Here is a 19,572-nt window from a genome sequence, read left to right as displayed (position 1 = left end):
TCTTGCATATGAAGATATTTGCTATATGAAATGGCCCACGTTTCTTAATTCTATATAACATATATGGGATAATCTGGGAACGACCACTGCACAACATCAGCACTCTGTCAGAGCCTTCCAGGCGTTAAAAGCCTCTCTTTTAGAAAAATTGTTTCTTATTGCGGCAAGCATTTCGAGACAACCTTATTAACAAGGTAATGGCTCGTTGTGAGACTTACACAGCGGGGTATCCCAACATAACACCTTTTAAGCCCGTTCCGACGACCTGTTGCCTTTACGGATATGGTCCTAAATCTGCCATCTGAACTATAATAGGATCACTTAAGACTATGGACCTCGATCGAGAGCTTCCCGCTAACTGTCGGTAAAATGAACAGGCATCAAAGAACCTCGGGAAACCCCAAGCGAGGGGAAAGAGAATAAAGTGCGCCGGACTCGAAACGGGGTTTCAGACGGATCTTGTTAAAAAAGTCATAATTTAACCATTTTTGAATACTTTTGCATGTGGTTAAAGAATAATTTGTTATAACATCTGCACTTTTCATCTTTCCAGACCATAAAACTGTGCAGATGGGAGGCGCCATTCATGAAAGAAATAAACAGAGTGCGACAGGAAGAGGCCAGTGTTCTGCGGATAATTGGGTTATTTGGGGGACTGATTTTCTCTATTCAAAATTTCCTTTACTTTGCGGTAAGATGTCATTAAGTCCTTTATGTGTTAAAAGAATTTTTATTTTGAATGCTTTTATTGTTGAATGAATTTTGATTTACAGTAGGTAATTAAATGTAGAATTATTTTAAAAAATGCTACAAGATATTTATATTTTTTGCAGAAAAAAATTTATCTAAAGAACAAAAAAAAAATCCTTTAAAAGTAAAAAATAATTGGGAAATTAGAAAAAAGGACGGTTTTATTGACTAAAGTTAACATCTGGATTAGAAGTTTATTAAATGATAAAAATTCTTGCAGATAACTTAAAAAATATGTTGTCTAGTTCCTGAACTGCGAAATAAATTGCATTTTTATCTAATCATTAGATTATTGAAATTCTATTAATACTATAATAATATATTACTGTGTAAAATTTATAAATATAAAAAAAAATCATTATGACTTTCCGAAGAACGAATTCAGAAAGAAAATTAAAACTTTTCTTTTTAAGAATAAAGAGTTTTTAAAGAATACTGAGCAGAAAAATGTTCGATATTTCAATCAAAAATCTATTTTTTTTATTTATCTACTATTAAATCTAAGTAGTCGTCTTTTTTAAAGTACAATCCATAAAAAAAAATACCGGACTTCTTTTATTTATCGTAATCTATGAAAACTAAATTTTAAAAAAAGTATGTCATTCAATTTGGAGGTTAAGGGGGTCATCTATATATTTATAATTGAGTAATCTACAAATTTCCCAGTTGTAACTCAACTTTTTTGTTTTTTAAAAATAATTCTAAATAATTAGAAATCCCCAGAAATAAAAATTTTACACAAATCTTTTCAAAAGAAATGGAGATATACAAAAGCAAAGATACAGGGGCTGTTACAATGTATGCAAACATATCAAATAGGTCCTCTATTAATATTTTTCTTTTTTTTTTTGTGGATTTATTCAAGTTTTAATTTCAGTCATTTCATTTTCAGTTGTTCAAAATTTTTTTAAAAAGAATGAAGTATAACTGATTGAGAATTCAAAAAGCATGCTTTTATTCGTATATTTAACTATTAAATAAATGAATAGTAGTTGAATAAGCATTTCCGATTAATATCGTTAAAGTAACTGGAATTTCTAGATAAATTTAATAATAAATATTGTTATAAAAAGAGTACATTAAAAAGTTTTGGAAGCAGCTGAATGACAAATATTTATTCATCTCCTGAAACATTTCTTGAAAGCTGAATCATAAATAGTATAATGCTGTTGATTTACATTTTTAAGTTTTCCACCAAACGATATTTAAAATCTCATATTATCAAAAATAATATTAAATAAGACTAATTAATTTACCGAAATATTCTTACATTTTTGCTTCATTTTTATTTTATTATTTTATTTCTTTATTTTATTTTTTCATTTTCATTTTTATGCTTTTTGTATGTGAAGTGCATTATGAATGCACATTTTTGGCATTGTACATGACAGTAAGTAAATGAATTTACAAATTTTCGAAAAGGACATTCTAGCAAATCGAATAATATTTTTTCGTCAATACAATATTCCTGATAATATTTGTGATCATAATATTTCTGATAATGAAAAATCGATTTTTGAACAATCCCTAACTTGTCGAATTATCACGGGCAATCCATGAAAAAAAAATCGCAAAGAGTTCTGTTAAAATGAAAAGATCACAGAATTGTGAAATAAAGACAAACGATTTCAAAAAACTCGAGCAGATGATTTTAATTTTTTATCTTCTGTTCTGGCAAAATTCCTGAACAGATGATTTGAATTAAAATAAATTATTTCAATAAGAATTGCTAAAGAATAAATATTATCTGTTCGTAGTTCACTTTAAAAATAACATTAGAATCTTTCATTAGCAGTAATGATGCTTTCAGTTAGAAAATTGTTGTAGATATATAACTTAATAAACAAAAAGAAATATTAAGCAAACAAAGCAGCAGCATTAGGGTTACTAGAAGAACCATTTGTTTGCTTGTGTGGGTTATCATATTGGCGACAAACTTGGGGCCACACCAAACTAAGATTCAACTTGATAAAAATAATATATCCTTTTCTGATAAGATGTATTCATTAAAGCTGATTGACATAACCAAATTAATCTTATTATTAATCGTCGTTTTCGGCGATCGCTTCAATGTTATTAAAAATATGTCTTTCAATTTTGATTAAAAACATCTTATCAAAACAGGGAAAAGAAAGAAATTCAATTCGATCTATTCAATTCAATTTTGATCTTTTACACATCTTAAAATTATACATTTTTGTTTCCTAACTTTAACATACAGTCACTCAAAGAAGTATTGGGACACTTGGCTTGAATAATGACAAAGCTATTTATCACATTAAAATTTAAAAAAAAAATTAATCAAGAAATATTTTAACACTTGGTGTACAGTATGTAAGGAAAATTTTAGTGATATTTTAGAATTATAATTTGATTTAGCTTTTTTAAGATCGTTCAAAGACAAATAGGAGTAAAAAAAAAGTATTGGGACAATTTTGAAATGAGAAATTCAACAAATATATTGCACATAAATAGAACTGCATTTACTACCACATTTTTAGACTATAATTTTAAACATAAAATTTTCAATAGATGATTAGTTGTGCAAAAAATGGCGAGAAATAAAGATATATCGGTTGATGTACGAAATCTTGTGATAAGTCATTAGAAACATGGAAAATGAGTTCGCTGTAGAGGACATATCTTGAAATTGATTAAGTCTATTGTTTTTAATATTATTCACAGGTTGAAGAGCCGTAAAATTGATTCTGCTATGTAAAAGTAAGTTTGAAAAATCTGTAAATCCTGAAATTGTCAGAAGTGTTTTAAGAAAACATAAATATCATGGCAGAGTACCTCAAAGTAAGCCCTACATCAGCAAAGCAAATTTGACAAGTTAGGCTGGCATTTGCTAAAATGTTTGTAAAACAGTTGAAAGAGTTTTGGGAAATTGTAATTTTTGTTGATGAAAGCAAATATAACATTTTCGAATAGGAAGGGCAAGCAAAACGTTTGGGGAAACCAAATACAGCTATACTTGCGAAAAATTTACGACTTACTGTCAAATATGAAAGTGGAAATCAAATAGTCTGTGGTTGTATGGCAAGAACTGGTATCAGGTACTTACATTTTATTGGTTGTACAATGAATTAACATATCTATCTTTACATTCTAAAGCGAAATGTAAAGCAAAGTACTAGCAAGCTGGGAATCTCAAGACATTTTAAACTGTATCAAGATAATGACCCCAATCATAGAGGATCCATCACTGATATTTGCAAGTAATGGGTCCTCTACCAATGTCCTAGTGTTGTAAAGACTCCTGCACAAAGTACAGACTTTAATCCCATTGAGCATGTATAGAATTATTTGCAGCAAAAACTATAAGAACATCAAATTTCTAACAAGCAAGGCTAAAGAAAACATTTGGTCGAAATGAGGGCCAAAATCGATGGATCATTTTCCAAAAAATCGGTCCAACCCATGCCAAATAGACTATGAGAGACCATAAAAAGCAAAGACAGCTCATCCAGATAATAACTTTTAAGTTTGCATTGCTTTCCTTTATTTATTAGGAAGTTTCCCAATACTTTTTTGAGCACGTTTTTTTTTTATTTGATTTCTTCTATTTCCAATTATAACCATAAATGCATTAATATGAAAGTTTTGATTGAATTATTAGGAATTGTATATTTCAAAATAATATTTACTTCTTTGTTTTAGTTTCATTCATATATTTAAGTGAAATATTATGATAAAAATCTGTGCACTTATGGGGGTGTCCCAATACTTTTTTGACAGACTGTACATATGTGGAGAAAGTGAAAAATTGTTCACCATCTTCGCAATCGCCAACCTGTTGCGTTCTCTTGCAAATTTCTGAAATCGGCTCGAGTACCCCAATTGGCATTATTATGATGATTTAGTTTCAGTAATTGATAAAAATTCATGTTAGGAGTGCATGCAATTTGAAATAATTCAAGTTTACTTTTATTAATAAATGCATTTATAATTTCTCATTATTAACAGAAATGTATAACTAAATGGCGAGCGAGCTGAGATCATTCGATTCTGTGGGTTACATTTTTTTCACTTTATTTATTTTAATATTGTTTCTTTGTATTTTTTTACTTTATTTTTATCCATTTTTATTTCTAAATTTAACTTTTTGTTTCTTATGGTTTTATATTTATAAGAATATGATACATTATAAATTTCTTAAATGTTCACGCTGTAAAAAGGATGATTAATATCTATTTGATTTCTAATACTTTTTTCAATGCAGGGACTTTCTCCTCTTTCATTTCATAAAATAGTAGCAATCGTGGCAATGGATTTCAACAAATTCGAAAGGTCGACCTGTAACTGGAAGCAGTTTAAGATGACATTCCTAAAATTTATTTTAATATTATATCTATGGTCATAAAAATCTGCGCTGAGTAAAAATGATCATTCAGAGGATATAATCAGACAAGAAATGACAACTTCGAGAGGTTTTACTACATAATGATATATATTGAGCTAATTTTTAATAGACAATAATAATACAGGGTGTTCATTAATTATTGTAGGGGTCTCCGTACCTCATAACTTTCGAATAAAAAATATTACGCAAAAACCGATTACGTATTCGTAAATTACAACTCAAAGCATTTTATTAATGACATTAAAGTGTAAAGCTTGCACAATTTGCACTTTGTAGGTATTCAGCTGAAGGCGATTCTTTGAGTTGTACTTTACGAATACATAATTATTTGAGTTGTAATTTACGTATTCATAATTCTTTGAGTTGTAAATTACGTATTCATAATTCTTTGAGTTGTAATTTACGTATTCATAATTCTTTGAGTTGTAATTTACGTATTCATAATTCTTTGAGTTGTAATTTACGAATACATAATCGCCTTCAACTGAATGCCTACAAAGTGCAAATTGTGCAAGCTTTACACTTTAATGTCATTAATAAAATTCTTTGAGTTGTAATTTACGAATACATAATCGCCTTCAACTGAATGCCTACAAAGTGCAAATTGTGCAAGCTTTACACTTTAATATCATTAATAAAATTCTTTGAGTTGTAATTTACGAATACATAATCGCCTTCAGCTGAATGCCTACAAAGTGCAAATTGTGCAAGCTTTACACTTTAATATCATTAATAAAATTCTTTGAGTTGTAATTTACGAATACGTAATCGGTTTTTGCGTAATATTTTTTATTCGAAAGTTATGAGGTACGGAAACCCGACAATAATTAATGAACACCCTGAATATACTGACAACAATTGCTCCAAATTATTAATTTCCTTAAATTTTGCTATATTTGTTATAAACAATAACATTAAAGTAATTTAAAACGTTTAATTTTAGGTAAATTGCTGTTCAAATATTATCCTTTCCTACTATTGAATTTTCATACTAAGATATTAAAATGCAGAATTTAACACTGTAGGAAGTTTGCTTCCCAATGTGCCCGGACAGTTGATTCCTCGAAAACTTTATGCAACATAATAAAGATGCAGCAAACATAATAACAGTGTGATGATTGGCCAGCATTGGCGACGTCTGCGGAAACGATTGGCGAGATTCGCCGCCGCCGTTGGGGTTATTATTATTTAAAAAAAAAAAAAAAGATACGATTGAGAAGAGCTTGTGTGACGGTAGGAAGTGGATGGTTATGTTTTGATTAGATTATAAATGGATATTTCTTAAGAGAAGTCTGAGTGATGCGTTTTTTTTTAGATAAGTGTTTTTTTTTAAGTATTATAATACGCTCGTGTCATTACAAATAGAAATGACAAAGATTTTTAGGTTCCTACTAGAATCGTAATAAACAGCAACATTGTCGATACTATTATATTACAGCAGACAGAAAATTTAGCTTCAGTTATTAACTGAAATTTTAAATATTTGTATTTGGGAACTGTGCATTAAAGTGATTATAAATTTTTCTTGATTATCGGCAGCATTTTAAGTAGTATTAGTAATATAATATAATTAATATCTGGAGGAACAAATTTCAATCAGCAGTTTTTTTTTTTACATATAAATATGTTTCAATCTTACCTACTTATGACCTAGTCATTTAAATGAAAACAATGATGAATGTACTTAGTTTAACGTGCTATTCGAAACAATCTGCTATATTACAGTATTCACTTTACAGTTTGTTTATATTTTACATATATTTTTGAACTTACACTCAGTTTTATCATGGTGAAATCGGGTCCGAGAGGGCGCTATATAGCATTGTCAGCATGAGAGCAGATAGGAAAAAAATTCTGTAATAATTAGTTTTTTTTTGTATGTGTAAAATCTCTTTTTTACAGGAAACGCACGTATATAAATAAACTTAAAAAAGCAAAAATATTGAATATAAATACATAAGTAAAAAAATATCACAAGGACGTGCCTTGTCCGCGTCTCTGTTTGCAAATAATTATGCTTTGCCGGAATAGATATTAAAATTAATTTAAAAATGTAAAATGTCTCTTCATTGTTTTCAAACCTGCATTCTACTTTCAAGAATTAAATGCTATAATGAGTGTGTTGCGACTTTCTACTGAACAGCCCGGTTTTTAAATACAATATTTTTAATCTGCACAATCACAGCTACACTACAAAATTTACAAAAGAAAAAAACATGCACACAAAGACAACTAAGTTAAAGTAAACAGTATCAGGGGTGTTTGTGGGACCCCAAAAAATCCCCTGAAACTTTTACGGACTTACTACCGACATTTTGGAGTTTCGAGAAGGGGGGGGGGAGAAATGAAAAATTACGATTATGAAGTATTGAATGACTAATTATAAAAGTTCAATTAATTACTTTTTTTGCAAAATTAATAACCATTAATTTTGCAAAATTAAGACCTTTGAACCCAGGTCACGTGATCGCACATCTGGTCGAACGAAGTCTCTCCCTTTTTTTTTCTACCGCGCCTACTTGCCGAAAAGAATCCAGAAGAGAATGTCCGAGAACCGGGGGAATGAGTCATAACTCGCAATAAGGAAAGAACAAAAAAGAAGTTTTTTCCCCCTTTTCACGCATTATCACTGCCTTTGGAGAAAGAAAGGAAAAGTTTTCACCACACACACTGACCTTGCGTTTTCTGCTTTCAAAGCAAACAAAATTACCCAGATCAAAATAAATAATTCATTATTATTCCTACTTCCTTTTGAACGACGATCCCCGGAATTTCCGGGTATCGAAGTTCAAAATCCCCGGAATTCCGGGGTTTCCCCGGAGCACAAACACCCCTGCAGTATGGTGGAGGAATTCCACCCTTTCCAACCGAAAGCATTCGGTGTTAGCGCAAGGGTTGCGCATAGAAAAAAAAACCCGACCTGAGGCTGCAGGTCTCCCGTTCAACTCCTTTTCTATAAACGCCACAAGGGGTTTCTGTAAAACGCCACAAGGGGGCGCTCTCTGCTTAAGGGGAAAAAGAGGTGCTACAATCTCTCCCTCTGGCTCCGATGACGTTCCGGCAAGGAGACAGAATTTGAATTGTCTGGAGGTCTATTGGTTCCTGAAGAAAGGGGTTTAAGTTTTGGTGGTCGGCCTCTTTTGCGATTCAGATACAGTGGTGTATCCACTTCTATGTCTTGACTGTACGAACGTAGAGCTGAGGTATTATATGTTCCTAAGGAGGTGGATGGATCACTTGGGCTAGCAATTTCATAGGTATTTGGAGAACGCTGCGTTAATATGATGTATGGACCATCTCGACGTGGTGCAAATTTCGACGATTTACGTTTAAATTTGTTACTAATGGGATGGGATGTTACCCAAACCTTATCACCCGGAGAATAAAATACTTGCTTCCTGTTTTTGTCGTAATATATCTTCCTTCTTCCTTGTTTAATTTCTATCCGTTCCCTTAATTCATTCATGATGTTTGCAAACCTTTTAAGATAAGGTGTTATCTCGGGTACAAAATTGTCATTCTCGACAACTGCTTTGAAATCTCGTACAACACCATCAACAGTCCTTAATTCTCTTCCGAATTGGAGGAATGCAGGTGTATGGCCAGTGATATCACAAACTGCGGTGTTCATGGCGAAATGAATCATTGGTAACTTCGAATGCCAGTTTCCGTGATCATCTCCAACCAATGGGGCTTTAAATCTCTATTCTTTCGCTCTACAGGATGTGATTGAGGAAAATAGACAAAAATGTGATTTTGGCTAATGTTGAAGGTAGCAACACAACTGTTGATGAACGGCGCTGACGAATTGAGACCCATTGTCGCTAATGATTCGTCTGGGAATTCCATATCTCAGGAATATGTCCTCAATGTGTGTAATGGCGCACTCACTAGCTGTTGCTTGAGATAGTGGAAATAATTCAACCCATCGGATTGCACAATGCTCAATAATAAATATCCATTGCTTACCATTTTCAGTCTTTGGCAATGGACCAAAAGATCGATCGAGATTATCTCAAATCTTTGAGAATAGACTGGGGTTCGCAGTAAACCAGGTGGCTTCTGGTTGTTGGCTTTATATCGGTTGCATTCTGGACAGTTTTTTACATAATCATTTATGTATTTTCTCATACCAGTCCAATAGTAACGCTTAGAAATTCTTTGAAAAGTACCTTCTTCTCCATAATGACCGACCATCGGATCATCATGGTGTTTTTCCATTATAGAATCACGTTCGGAAGAAGGAATTACCAGTTGTGCCTCTTCGGAATCAGCCTCTGGCAAATATCTGTAAAGAACACCGATTCATTAAGAACCCACGTTCTGTCCAGTTGGCATAATCTTCTGTTTTCTGAGTAGATTCGAAACTGACAATAATCTTTTTCAGATTTTCATCAGCAAGTTGGACTTCACGCATATCTCTAGCACTTCTGACAGACAGGTCAGCAATGGCTATGTTACTCACTTCATAAGGAAATTCTTTCTCATCACATACAGGTCTACTGAGCATGTCTGCAACTACATTGGTTTTTCCAGCAACATACAAAACTTTCAGGTTGAAAGCTTGAATTTTAAAGCCCATCGAGCAAGTCGACCCGTCGGAGACTTTAAAGTTAAGAGCCATCGTAAAGGTTAGTGGTCGGATGCCACAGTGATTTCAGAACCTTCTAAATAACCACGAAATTTCTTTAAAGCCCAAAGAACAGCCACTGCCAATAATTGCGTTCTGCTTGAGTGAGCAGTCGACTTGCATATTCGATTGGATGTTCTTCTGATCCGGTACCCTGAAGTAAAACAGCTCCAAGTGCATAGTGGTTTGCGTCAGTCCGGATAATGTATGGCTTGGTGCCATTAGCTTGCTTCAACACTGGGAGTGTTGTAAGGCACTTTTTAAAGATTTCGAATGCGGTCTGCTGGGAAAATCCCCAATTCCAAGGATATTTCTTTTTTTGTGAGGTCACTGAGGGGCCGTGAAATCTCGGCAAAATTTTGTATATATCTTCTGAACCAGAAACAAGTCTGTAGAAACGATTGGACTTGTTTAACATTCTGCAGGAGGTGGGATGCTCTGGATAGAGGCAATTTTCTCAGGATCAACTTCTATTCCTTTCTGAGTTATCCCAAAACCCAAATATTTCACTGTGCAGGATGCAAAGCAGCATTTCTCGTGGTTGGCTTGAAGTTTGAAGAGGATCAGTCTTTCAAAGACATGCTGCAAATCTGAGAGGTATTTTTCAAATGTTTCTGACAAAATGATAATGTCATCTAGGTAAGCGAGAGTAAAGATATCTTCCAGACCATTGCGGAAGCGGTCTATTAATCTTTGAAAAGTTGCCGGTGCATTTCTGAGTCCAAATGGCATCCTTTTGAAGCGGTATGTTCCAAAAGGGCAAACAAAGGCTGTTTTGTCTTGATCATCTGGATGGACCTTTACTTGATGATAACCGGTTTTCAGATCAATTGTTGACATGAAAGGTGTCGGCTTTGCCTCATGTAGAAGATCGTCCATTCGTGGCAATGGATAAGAGTCTGGAACAGTGATGGAATTCAGTTTCCTGTAGTCTATAAAAAGTCTCATGGTACCGTTGGCTTTTGGAATTAGGACCACTGGAGAGGCATATGGTGACTCGCACTCTTCAATAATTCCTTCAGCAAGGAGTCGATCAATTTCTTGTTTCAATGTTTCTTTTTTAGTTGGATACATCCTATACGGGGGTACGGCGACTGGGAAATGATGACCAGTGTTGATTCGATGCTCGATGAAAGGAGTTGGTTCTCCCCCTGGTTGGAAACATTTTTCGTACCCTTTGAGCAGGGAATTGAATTTCGTCCGTTGTTCGTCTGAGAGATGGGTACCCTCATTTTCTCGAAGTTGACAGGGATGGGATGCAACATGTACAACCAGGAAAGACTTAATATCAGCCGGAGGTTCAATAAAGTTAAACGATTGGTGAGGAGCCTCTGAGAAATAACAAAGTCCTTTCTGAAGATCCAGGACGATACCTGCGGCTCTCAGAAAATCTGTACCCAGAAGAGTTCGGTTTCCCTTGGAATTCTTCAAGGCTATAAGTTTCGTGGGAATAACTTTTCCTGCCATACCAATATCTACCGTCGTTGTGAGTATATCTGTTTTCTGTACATGCCCGTCGGCTAGGGCCATGTCAACAGTACTATTTTCGAATCTTCGTCCATTATTCTTGAGGAAATGGTAAAGTGTTTCTCCGACAACCGAATGTGTAGCTCCAGTGTTGGCACACACTGCTGCTTGGAAATCACAAATCATAATTTCAATAATGCTTGATGGCTGGCTTTCCGTTAAGATACTATAAAAGTTCATGTGATTAAGGGGTGGAGCTTGAGTGCAGACTCTTTGAACCATAGGATTACATTTCGCACAAGCGCCTTTACAACTCCTGGATCTCCACAACCATAGCATGACAGAGGGGGTCTGTCTTTGTAGCTGGGATCCCGCCTACTTTGACTGGGAATCCACGGCAGATCCTGTCTATCATCTCTTTGTTCAAATCGGGTTAATTAATATTGATTTCTTTTTGGGTAAATAGCTTTTGTTTCATATGGTTTTGAGGGAAGCTTTAGGTTTACAGAGCGTTAGTTGTCATAACTGACAAGTTTCTCCACTAGATCATTTAGGACCATCCACTCCATACATCAATAAAATGGTTCTTGACTTCGGGAAGAACTCGTTTCTTCATTTGATCCAGGATCATTAGATCTTTTAATTCTTCAACCTTCGTTATGTTCAATTCTGATAGCCATGCTTCAAAATAGCTACGCAGTTCAAAATGGAAGTCTTTCCATGTGCTTTAAGGATTTTTTTTTGTGAGTTGCAAAGAGTTGTCGCATCCTCTCGGCGCTTAATTTAAACCGTTGAAGTAACATGGATCTAATATGATCAAAGTTATGTGTTCCTGTTCTGGTTCTCTTGCGATGAGCTGTGCCACACTATTGGGTAGTAGCCCTAGAAGATGAGCAACCCAGGTCTGTTTACTTATTTTTAGAATTTTCATTTGACGTTCGAATAGATTTAAGAATAGGGTCATGTCCCCATACTGCGGGTCAAAGTCAGGGAGCAACTTTTTCAAGTTAAATGTAGCTTCTGCAGGCAAAAGTTCAAGACCAGAAATCTGCTCCAACTTCTGAGATTCCAATTGTAGACGTTTCTTCAACTCGTAAGCTTTGTCTCGTTCTATACTTTCTTTTTCATCAGCGGCACGTTCTCGTTCCTCACGTTCTAATCTTTCAGTCAAAATGTTTTCTAGGGTATTTTTCACAAAGTCTAAATCTTCTTTGTAAATCGACGTTTCCAATATTAATTCGCGTAATTCAATCACTTTAAGATCACCTTCCACCTCCTCACCAAGTTCTGTGGCAAGTTTTATTAAATCTTGTTTCCTACCTTTAGACATAAATGCCATATTGAACGTTTACTTTAAATTCAAAATACTAACAATAAAATTTGCAATTACGTTAAAAAAAGAAATAATCAATATTAACATTTTACTGATACACAATTTCTAATTCACTTTTCAATATGCAAAAATATATAAAAAAGATTCACAATTAACATTTGTAAAACAAAATTATGTTTGAGATATATTATGGAATTTCTCAAAATAACAATATATCAAATCATATACTCATATCATAATCATCATATCTAAATCATATACTCAAATTTCAAAAGAATAAAAAAAACGTAAACATTAAAACAAAACAGAAAATACGATTTTCAGAATAATGCCAAGTAAAATTTAAGTTAAGAAGTATTCTTATTGAATAAAAAAAAGGAACACTCATGGTATATTTCAAATACTATAACACAATTAATAAAACATATCAATAAAACAATTTCTCTTCTTGGAACTTTCCTATTCCGAGAGAAGAAAAATTAAGAATACTTTCATCTACTTTCCTTTTTCCCTTCTTTTTGTTTTAAAAAACTTCCTTTAATAAAAGGAATAAAACAAAATTGATTAATAGTCTATTCTTAAATATAATGCAGTATAGAAACACAAAAAGAAAAATAGATCACCGGATATGCTAAATCAAAAAAAGAAAAAAGCAAAGCAATAATTTATTTGTTTCGTCTCAAAACGAAAGGATTCAATAAAACAAAATTACGTTTTTGATGGAATACAGAAATGAAGCACATAAACAAAGCTTTCATAGATTTCAAAAAGATATCTCATTACAAAATGAATACTCGCAAAGTATGGGTGGATCCTAGCGCAGCCCACCTCTTAGCGTCTTTTTAAATTCTCGCCAAATGAGTGGTGATAACGTCGCCAATATGGCAACCTAGACGGATTTTTCTTATTTTTTTTCTTATTTTATTATTATTATTTATTTATTATTTTATTTTATTAATAAATAATCAACATAGACGGATTTTTTAAAATTTTTATTTTATTTTTTATTATATTTATTTGATTTCATTATTATATTTATATATTTATTAGATTATTATTATTATATTTATTATTATTCCTGGCCTTCAAGTATCGTTTTTAATTGAATATTCAATTTTCAAATATTCAATTAGTAGTCAACTTGGCGAGATTTCAAATAAGTCGCCAAGAGGTGGACCCATCTAGGATTTTACCCAAAGTATTTGCAATAAACTTATCAAGGAAAGTGTTAACATAATAAAAGTGATCCGAACATAAATACCTGTACCTGTTACTTACAGAACGGTTTCTCAAAATAAAAGTTATTTTACAAAGTTACATTCTATTTCTAAATATTTCAAATATTCTACATATTTTCTATTTTTGATCTTAACATTCCTATTTATGGCTAATATTTATAAGAGCGCCAAAATATACATTAACAAAAGTATTAGGCTAAAAAAGAAAACGGAGGAATCAATACTATTTTTATTACAGTATTTTTTATGTCAAAGTTACAAATTACAAAGTCACAAAATTGAGTATACATCTAGCAAAATCTGTCAACAAAAAGAGAAAAGGATAAATTAATATTTTCTTGCAGATCCTTTTGCTTGTAAAAAGGTGTGGCATTAAGTTGACAAGAGTTTGAGTTGCTTCGCCGGATATTTCCGACCATTCTTCTTGCAATATTCTTTTTAAGTGTTCCTTGCCCCTAATATCATGTTTTTGAACTAATTTTCCTAATTGTGCCCACAAATTTTCAATCACATTGATATCTGGTGATCGAAGAGGGGTGTGCAATTGCATTTTACAATTATACAACAACCATAACTTAACTATTTTCGCTGTATGTTTCGGGTCATTATTTTGTTGAAACAGAAATCTTGACCCTAAACCCAAATGTTTTAAATCGTTTGTTTTAAATTGTTCCCAATTTGTTTTAAATTGTTCTTCAATATACCCAAATATTCAATTTTGTCCATAATTATATCAATGAAAACTAAATTTCCCACTGCTTTTGTAGACACACAGCCCCATACAAGAAGTGAACCACCTCCATGCTTGACAGAAGGATTGGTGTTTTTAAGAAGTTCAGAATTGGGCTTTCTCCAGACATAACATCGATCGTCACTACCAAAAACATTGAACTTACTTTCGTCACTGAATATTACTTGATTCCAGAAGTCAGGGGGCTTTGAAATATGACTTTTAGCAAATGAAATTCTTTACTCTCGATTTACTTTAGAAATGAATGGTTTTGCTCTGGCTAGGCGACCATTATAATTTGCTTTTCGGATTACTCTTCGAATTGTTTCTGCAGAAACATACTTTCCAATTGTTATTGAAGTAGATGTAGCAATTTTTGTAGCACTCACCTTAGGATTGTTTGCTACCTCTCGAATAGCTCTTCTCTTGATCGTGGCACTGAGGATTTCTTTTCTTGCTCTTCCAAGTTTATTAGCAATCTGTCCATACATTTTATGCTTCTGGATAATTTTTTGAACGCATCCGTGACTCTGTTGAATTTTCCTTGCAATTTCTCGCAAAGATGGACCATCTTCAGACAATCGAAAAATAAGTTTCATTTCTGGAGCTCATTATGATATCCAAAACGTTCGTTTTCGCTTGGAAACCAATTATTACCAAGTAACAAAACTATTTTATTTATTCATTTGAAAATAAATAGTGGTAGTCAAGTTGCTTATTTTATAAGGTGTATACTCAATTTTGTGATTTTTGAATTTGTAACTTTGACATAAAAATGACTGTAATAAAAATATTATTGATTCCTCCGTTTTGTTTTTTTAGCCTAATACTTTTGTTAATGTATATTTTGGTGTTCTTATAAACATTAGCCATAAATAGGAATGTTAAGATTAAAAAGAAGAAAATTAAAGAAGAAAAAGTATAGTGTATACTCAATTTTGGGAGCCACTGTATATATATATATATATATAATATACAATATACAATAATACAAGAATTGCTCGTTTAAATATATAAGATATTACTGTAAGTAATAAGTATGTAGTATTAAGTAGAAATATAATATTATTATTATTATATTTTTTGCGATAATTTCTTTTGATAGAACTATAAATATTCTTTTACTTGCTCTCCATATTAATTAAAACTTAAGTCGTTTATATCATTTTGTCGAGTAGATAAATTTTTCATAAATTCTTTTTTTAAGTTCGAAAGGCATACGTATTCCCCCTCAAAAATAATTTTATTGCAAATCCTAAATTTCCACCTTTCCTTTTAAGAATGTTTGTAATTTGCTAGAAAAAAAAATAATAGATTATTCTATTTATCGTTTCATTTCATTTTAAATTTCTTTTATGTTTAATAAGATCACTCAATGATATGCTTGTAGATAACGTCATTTTATCTAAATTTTATTTGCAGCTTGTTATAATTTATTTTTTGAATTACGCCGTCTTTGGTGAGGAAGTCCTCAATCCCGGAGCAGGTTTTGGAATCCTCATCGTCTGCAATCTCTTGGCTTCAAGTGCCTATACCAATGGTATACTGAGCGAAAAATTCTCGCAGGTGAAATGAGTTTTCATTACTTTCTTTTCATATTTAGGAATCTATCGTGTTCTTCCATCGAATTCTTTGGCAATTAATCTCTAGCATGAAATCAATAGTATCCGAAAATAGTATCAAATCATACAAATTTGATATTTTTATATTGTTTTGATATTAAATTTAATATTGGTTTGATATTTGGCATTTTTGACTTATCGCATCTGCATGCTTCTGAAAATACAGACCGACAGGCGATCCATTTGACATTGGATTTGAATCAAAATTTGATAGGCGTTCACACTTTAGATGGTAAATATATGTACCGAATTTTAGTCATCTAGCTCTCTTCATTTTGTTGTCATTGTGTCAACATTTATTCGAACAGCCGGACAGACAGACTTCTTCTGAATTTAATTTGCTCGAAATTTGAGAGAAATCTACAAATTTGGTATGAAGACCGTATACCGAATTTCATCTGCCTATATCAGAGAGTTTTTGAATTGTCTTTGTCACTGACAGACAGACGGATATTTTCCAGACATGTTTTTGAAATTCAGGGTGGTCTGAACCTTGGAGATGCATCAAAGTCTCGTGTTCGAATTTTTGGACTATTGAAATTCTTGCTCTGTTGTTGTTACTAATGGCACTTGCCATAAACAAGCCCACTGACGAAGTCAATGATTTTAAGACGAATTTGTGCAGTAGCTTCTGAGGGTCAGAGAGCAAATCCGACTTCTAGCTCATATAAAGCTGACTCTCATACACTCGCTTTCAAAACCCCTTTTTACGGGGGGGGGGGCTCTTTCACTCACATCAAAGATAGAACACGGGGTAAAGAACAATCATGCACGAACCAAGACTCGCACCCGGGAAGGCCGGATCACGGGGAAGACGCGCTACCTTTAGGCCAGGACGCCAGCTTTTTTTCTCTATACTACATATACATGAAAGTAAAAATGCATGCATTATAAATAATAAATTACATTATTATAAATTTGTATGAGTATGTTTTTTGGAAATGGAACGTATTGTTTTATTTTACATGTATGCCTATGGAAAAAAAAATGGCTTCATTTGACAAGTGTTTCGCATTACGAATAAAATTCAGGAACAAATTGTGCTCTTTAGGAGAAGTTCCACTGTTCTATAATATTAATTGTTCGTAATTAATATCTTAATGTTTATATCACAGTAAATATTTTAATCAAATGTTTATTTTGTCATAAACTCTCTATCGCTGACTTGTCATTACATATCCAAAAAAAAGTGTAAGTCTCGATCCAGTAAAAGATCCAATAAAGGGTAGCGTTATAATCAAATTCTTTATTTACAGCTTTATTTACACAAAATTACAGTTCATCATCTAGGTTCTAGGTTAAATGAGTTATTCGTATTCTATTCGACACAACAAGGATAGTTCGTCGAATACTTTCGGAAAAACCTCCCAAGAAAACAGCTAACAGACTCTTAGCGTTCTAGCAAACACAGGCGTAGCTCCAGGGATCCACCGAATCTTCTCGGGTGGAATTCTCGTCGGACACTCCGCTCTCACCGCTATCTTTCTCCTTCTCCACGAATCTCTCTCTCTTCCAACCTCCTCGCACTTTTATTCTGTCCCCACCCTCATTCACATCAGACCATTTTCCCGGTTATCCAATAATCGTTCAGCAACAACTTCACTGGTCTACCGTCGACCGTGGGAATCCATTGAAGAGCCACCCTCTACAATGTAAGGAATGCAGGTTTACATCTGTTTCAAATACCCGTTTTCTGCAGGTGTGGTCCCTTATCTGGACTCACACTAATTGCCCAGATGTCCTTACTTTAAAGGGCTTGACCACCTGGCACTTCTGGAAGCACTTACACTGCGGTAGGGCGTCGCCATTGCTGATACTGCTGTCTGGATGCTAATTATGGAGCGTGGGAAAAAGGAACGTCACCATGGTCAAGCAGAGAAGAAACTAAATCATTACAAAAGACATCAAGTTAAAATATCTGCATGCTTTTGAGCAATTGATATCTTAGTGTAATAAAACTAATTGTTTTAAATATTTGCTATAATTTGACACTCCTTCTTTTAATTTCACAGGGGCGTGAATCTTTCATAAGAGTAATTGATTTCCTTCTTGGAGAACAGATTGATGAATCTGTTTTGGACGATGAAGCAGATATTGGTAAGAATTTGTTTTTTTAATTCATGTCTTCCATTTATAACCAACACAGCTTTTCAATCTCAATTTTTTTTTTTTTTTTGAAATTTCAAGGACTTTAATAATCTCTTTAGATTTAGAGTTCCATCCACTGAAGAAATTCTAAAAACTATGTACCCAAATATGTAAATTTTACAATACGCCTAATCCTTATAGAATTGAACGTTTTCAGAAAGATACAGCACACATTCGTTTAAAAAAAGTATTTATACTAAAATCGTAAAAATAAAATCATTCATTATAAAATATAATAAATATTTACACAAATGATAACGAATCGTCTAAGAATTATTGTGCAAGGCAATAGAACTGAACGTCCTTAGCAAAAAAAGGAGTTTCTGATTCGGTAGGTGGTGTTTAAGCATTGTAAGAAAACATAGCCTAAAACAAAGCCTTAAACTGTGCAACATTCAACGCTACAGACAAATCGTATACAAAATGTCAGTTCTCTATACACGTCCTTCGCATATTAAAAAAAAATGGTTGTGAGTTTTTTTTTTTTTTTTTCATTTCTTGTTATTCGACACGAGTCGCTTATTTGCGTATTGCGCCTTTTTTTTGTCCTGTTGCTACAACGTAGTTTGATGAAAATTTGATACCCACATCAAACTTTTCAGATTATAGAAAAATCCATAAACATTCAACCTGGAGCAAATAAACAGATCTACCTGGAGCAACATTCGTCTTAGAGCCACACTTTGGAACTCCTGACATAATGAATTACAACAAAAATGAATAATTCTGTGGGAAAATACGTCATATATCAGAAAGTCGAGATAAGAAGTAGTGAATTTTATCTGATTTTTTTTTTATTAAATAACTGATATTTTTCGATAGAAATTAGTTTTTAAGGCGTAGGCAATTTCACTTCATTATCTTTTTTCTATAGCATTTAAAGTCGTAGAAGTACAAAATGATTCACCTGTTTTCCTTACTGCCTACTTGAAGTGACATCGATAAGCAATATTTTTAATTCAGCGTTATTATTTTGTTAGATTCGCGTTTGAACGAGCTATATTTTATGTTCCGACGTATTCCTTCGTTTATAATATTTCATCATCAGGAAGATTTACAAATCAATGACCGAGGCTTTTCGATGCCGATTGGCTTAAAGTAATGAAATTCATAGTTTCATAATTTGGTTAGCTTTAGTCGCAAAACAGTGGAAATGATTTGTTTAAAATATGAGTGGCAAGAATATTTTATTAAATATGTTGTCTTCAAGAGGGTGCATGTCAATTTAAATGCTGTAATTTTGAAAAAAAAAACATATTTATTTATTGAAATATCATAAAATTTAGTT

At 32.9% G+C, this 19,572-nt stretch overlaps 1 protein-coding gene across 2 annotated transcripts in view; it reads left to right on the top strand.

Annotated features, from left to right (window-relative positions):
- Window positions 1–19,572, top strand: part of LOC129956986 (ATP-binding cassette sub-family C member 3-like) — a 98,096-nt gene that overhangs the window by 41,534 nt on the left and 36,990 nt on the right. For both annotated transcript variants that reach the window (XM_056069079.1, XM_056069080.1), the window contains exons 12-14: window positions 554–691; window positions 15,937–16,080; window positions 18,149–18,233. In XM_056069079.1, coding sequence (XP_055925054.1) covers window positions 554–691; window positions 15,937–16,080; window positions 18,149–18,233 — 367 coding nt within the window. The remainder of the gene's footprint in view (window positions 1–553; window positions 692–15,936; window positions 16,081–18,148; window positions 18,234–19,572) is intronic.

Source organism: Argiope bruennichi, chromosome 11 (assembly GCF_947563725.1).
Source record: "Argiope bruennichi chromosome 11, qqArgBrue1.1, whole genome shotgun sequence".
Classification (NCBI taxonomy): Eukaryota; Metazoa; Arthropoda; class Arachnida; order Araneae; family Araneidae; genus Argiope; species Argiope bruennichi.
The sequence above is the reverse complement of the archived record's forward strand: the minus strand, read 5'-3'. Positions and strand labels throughout refer to the sequence as shown.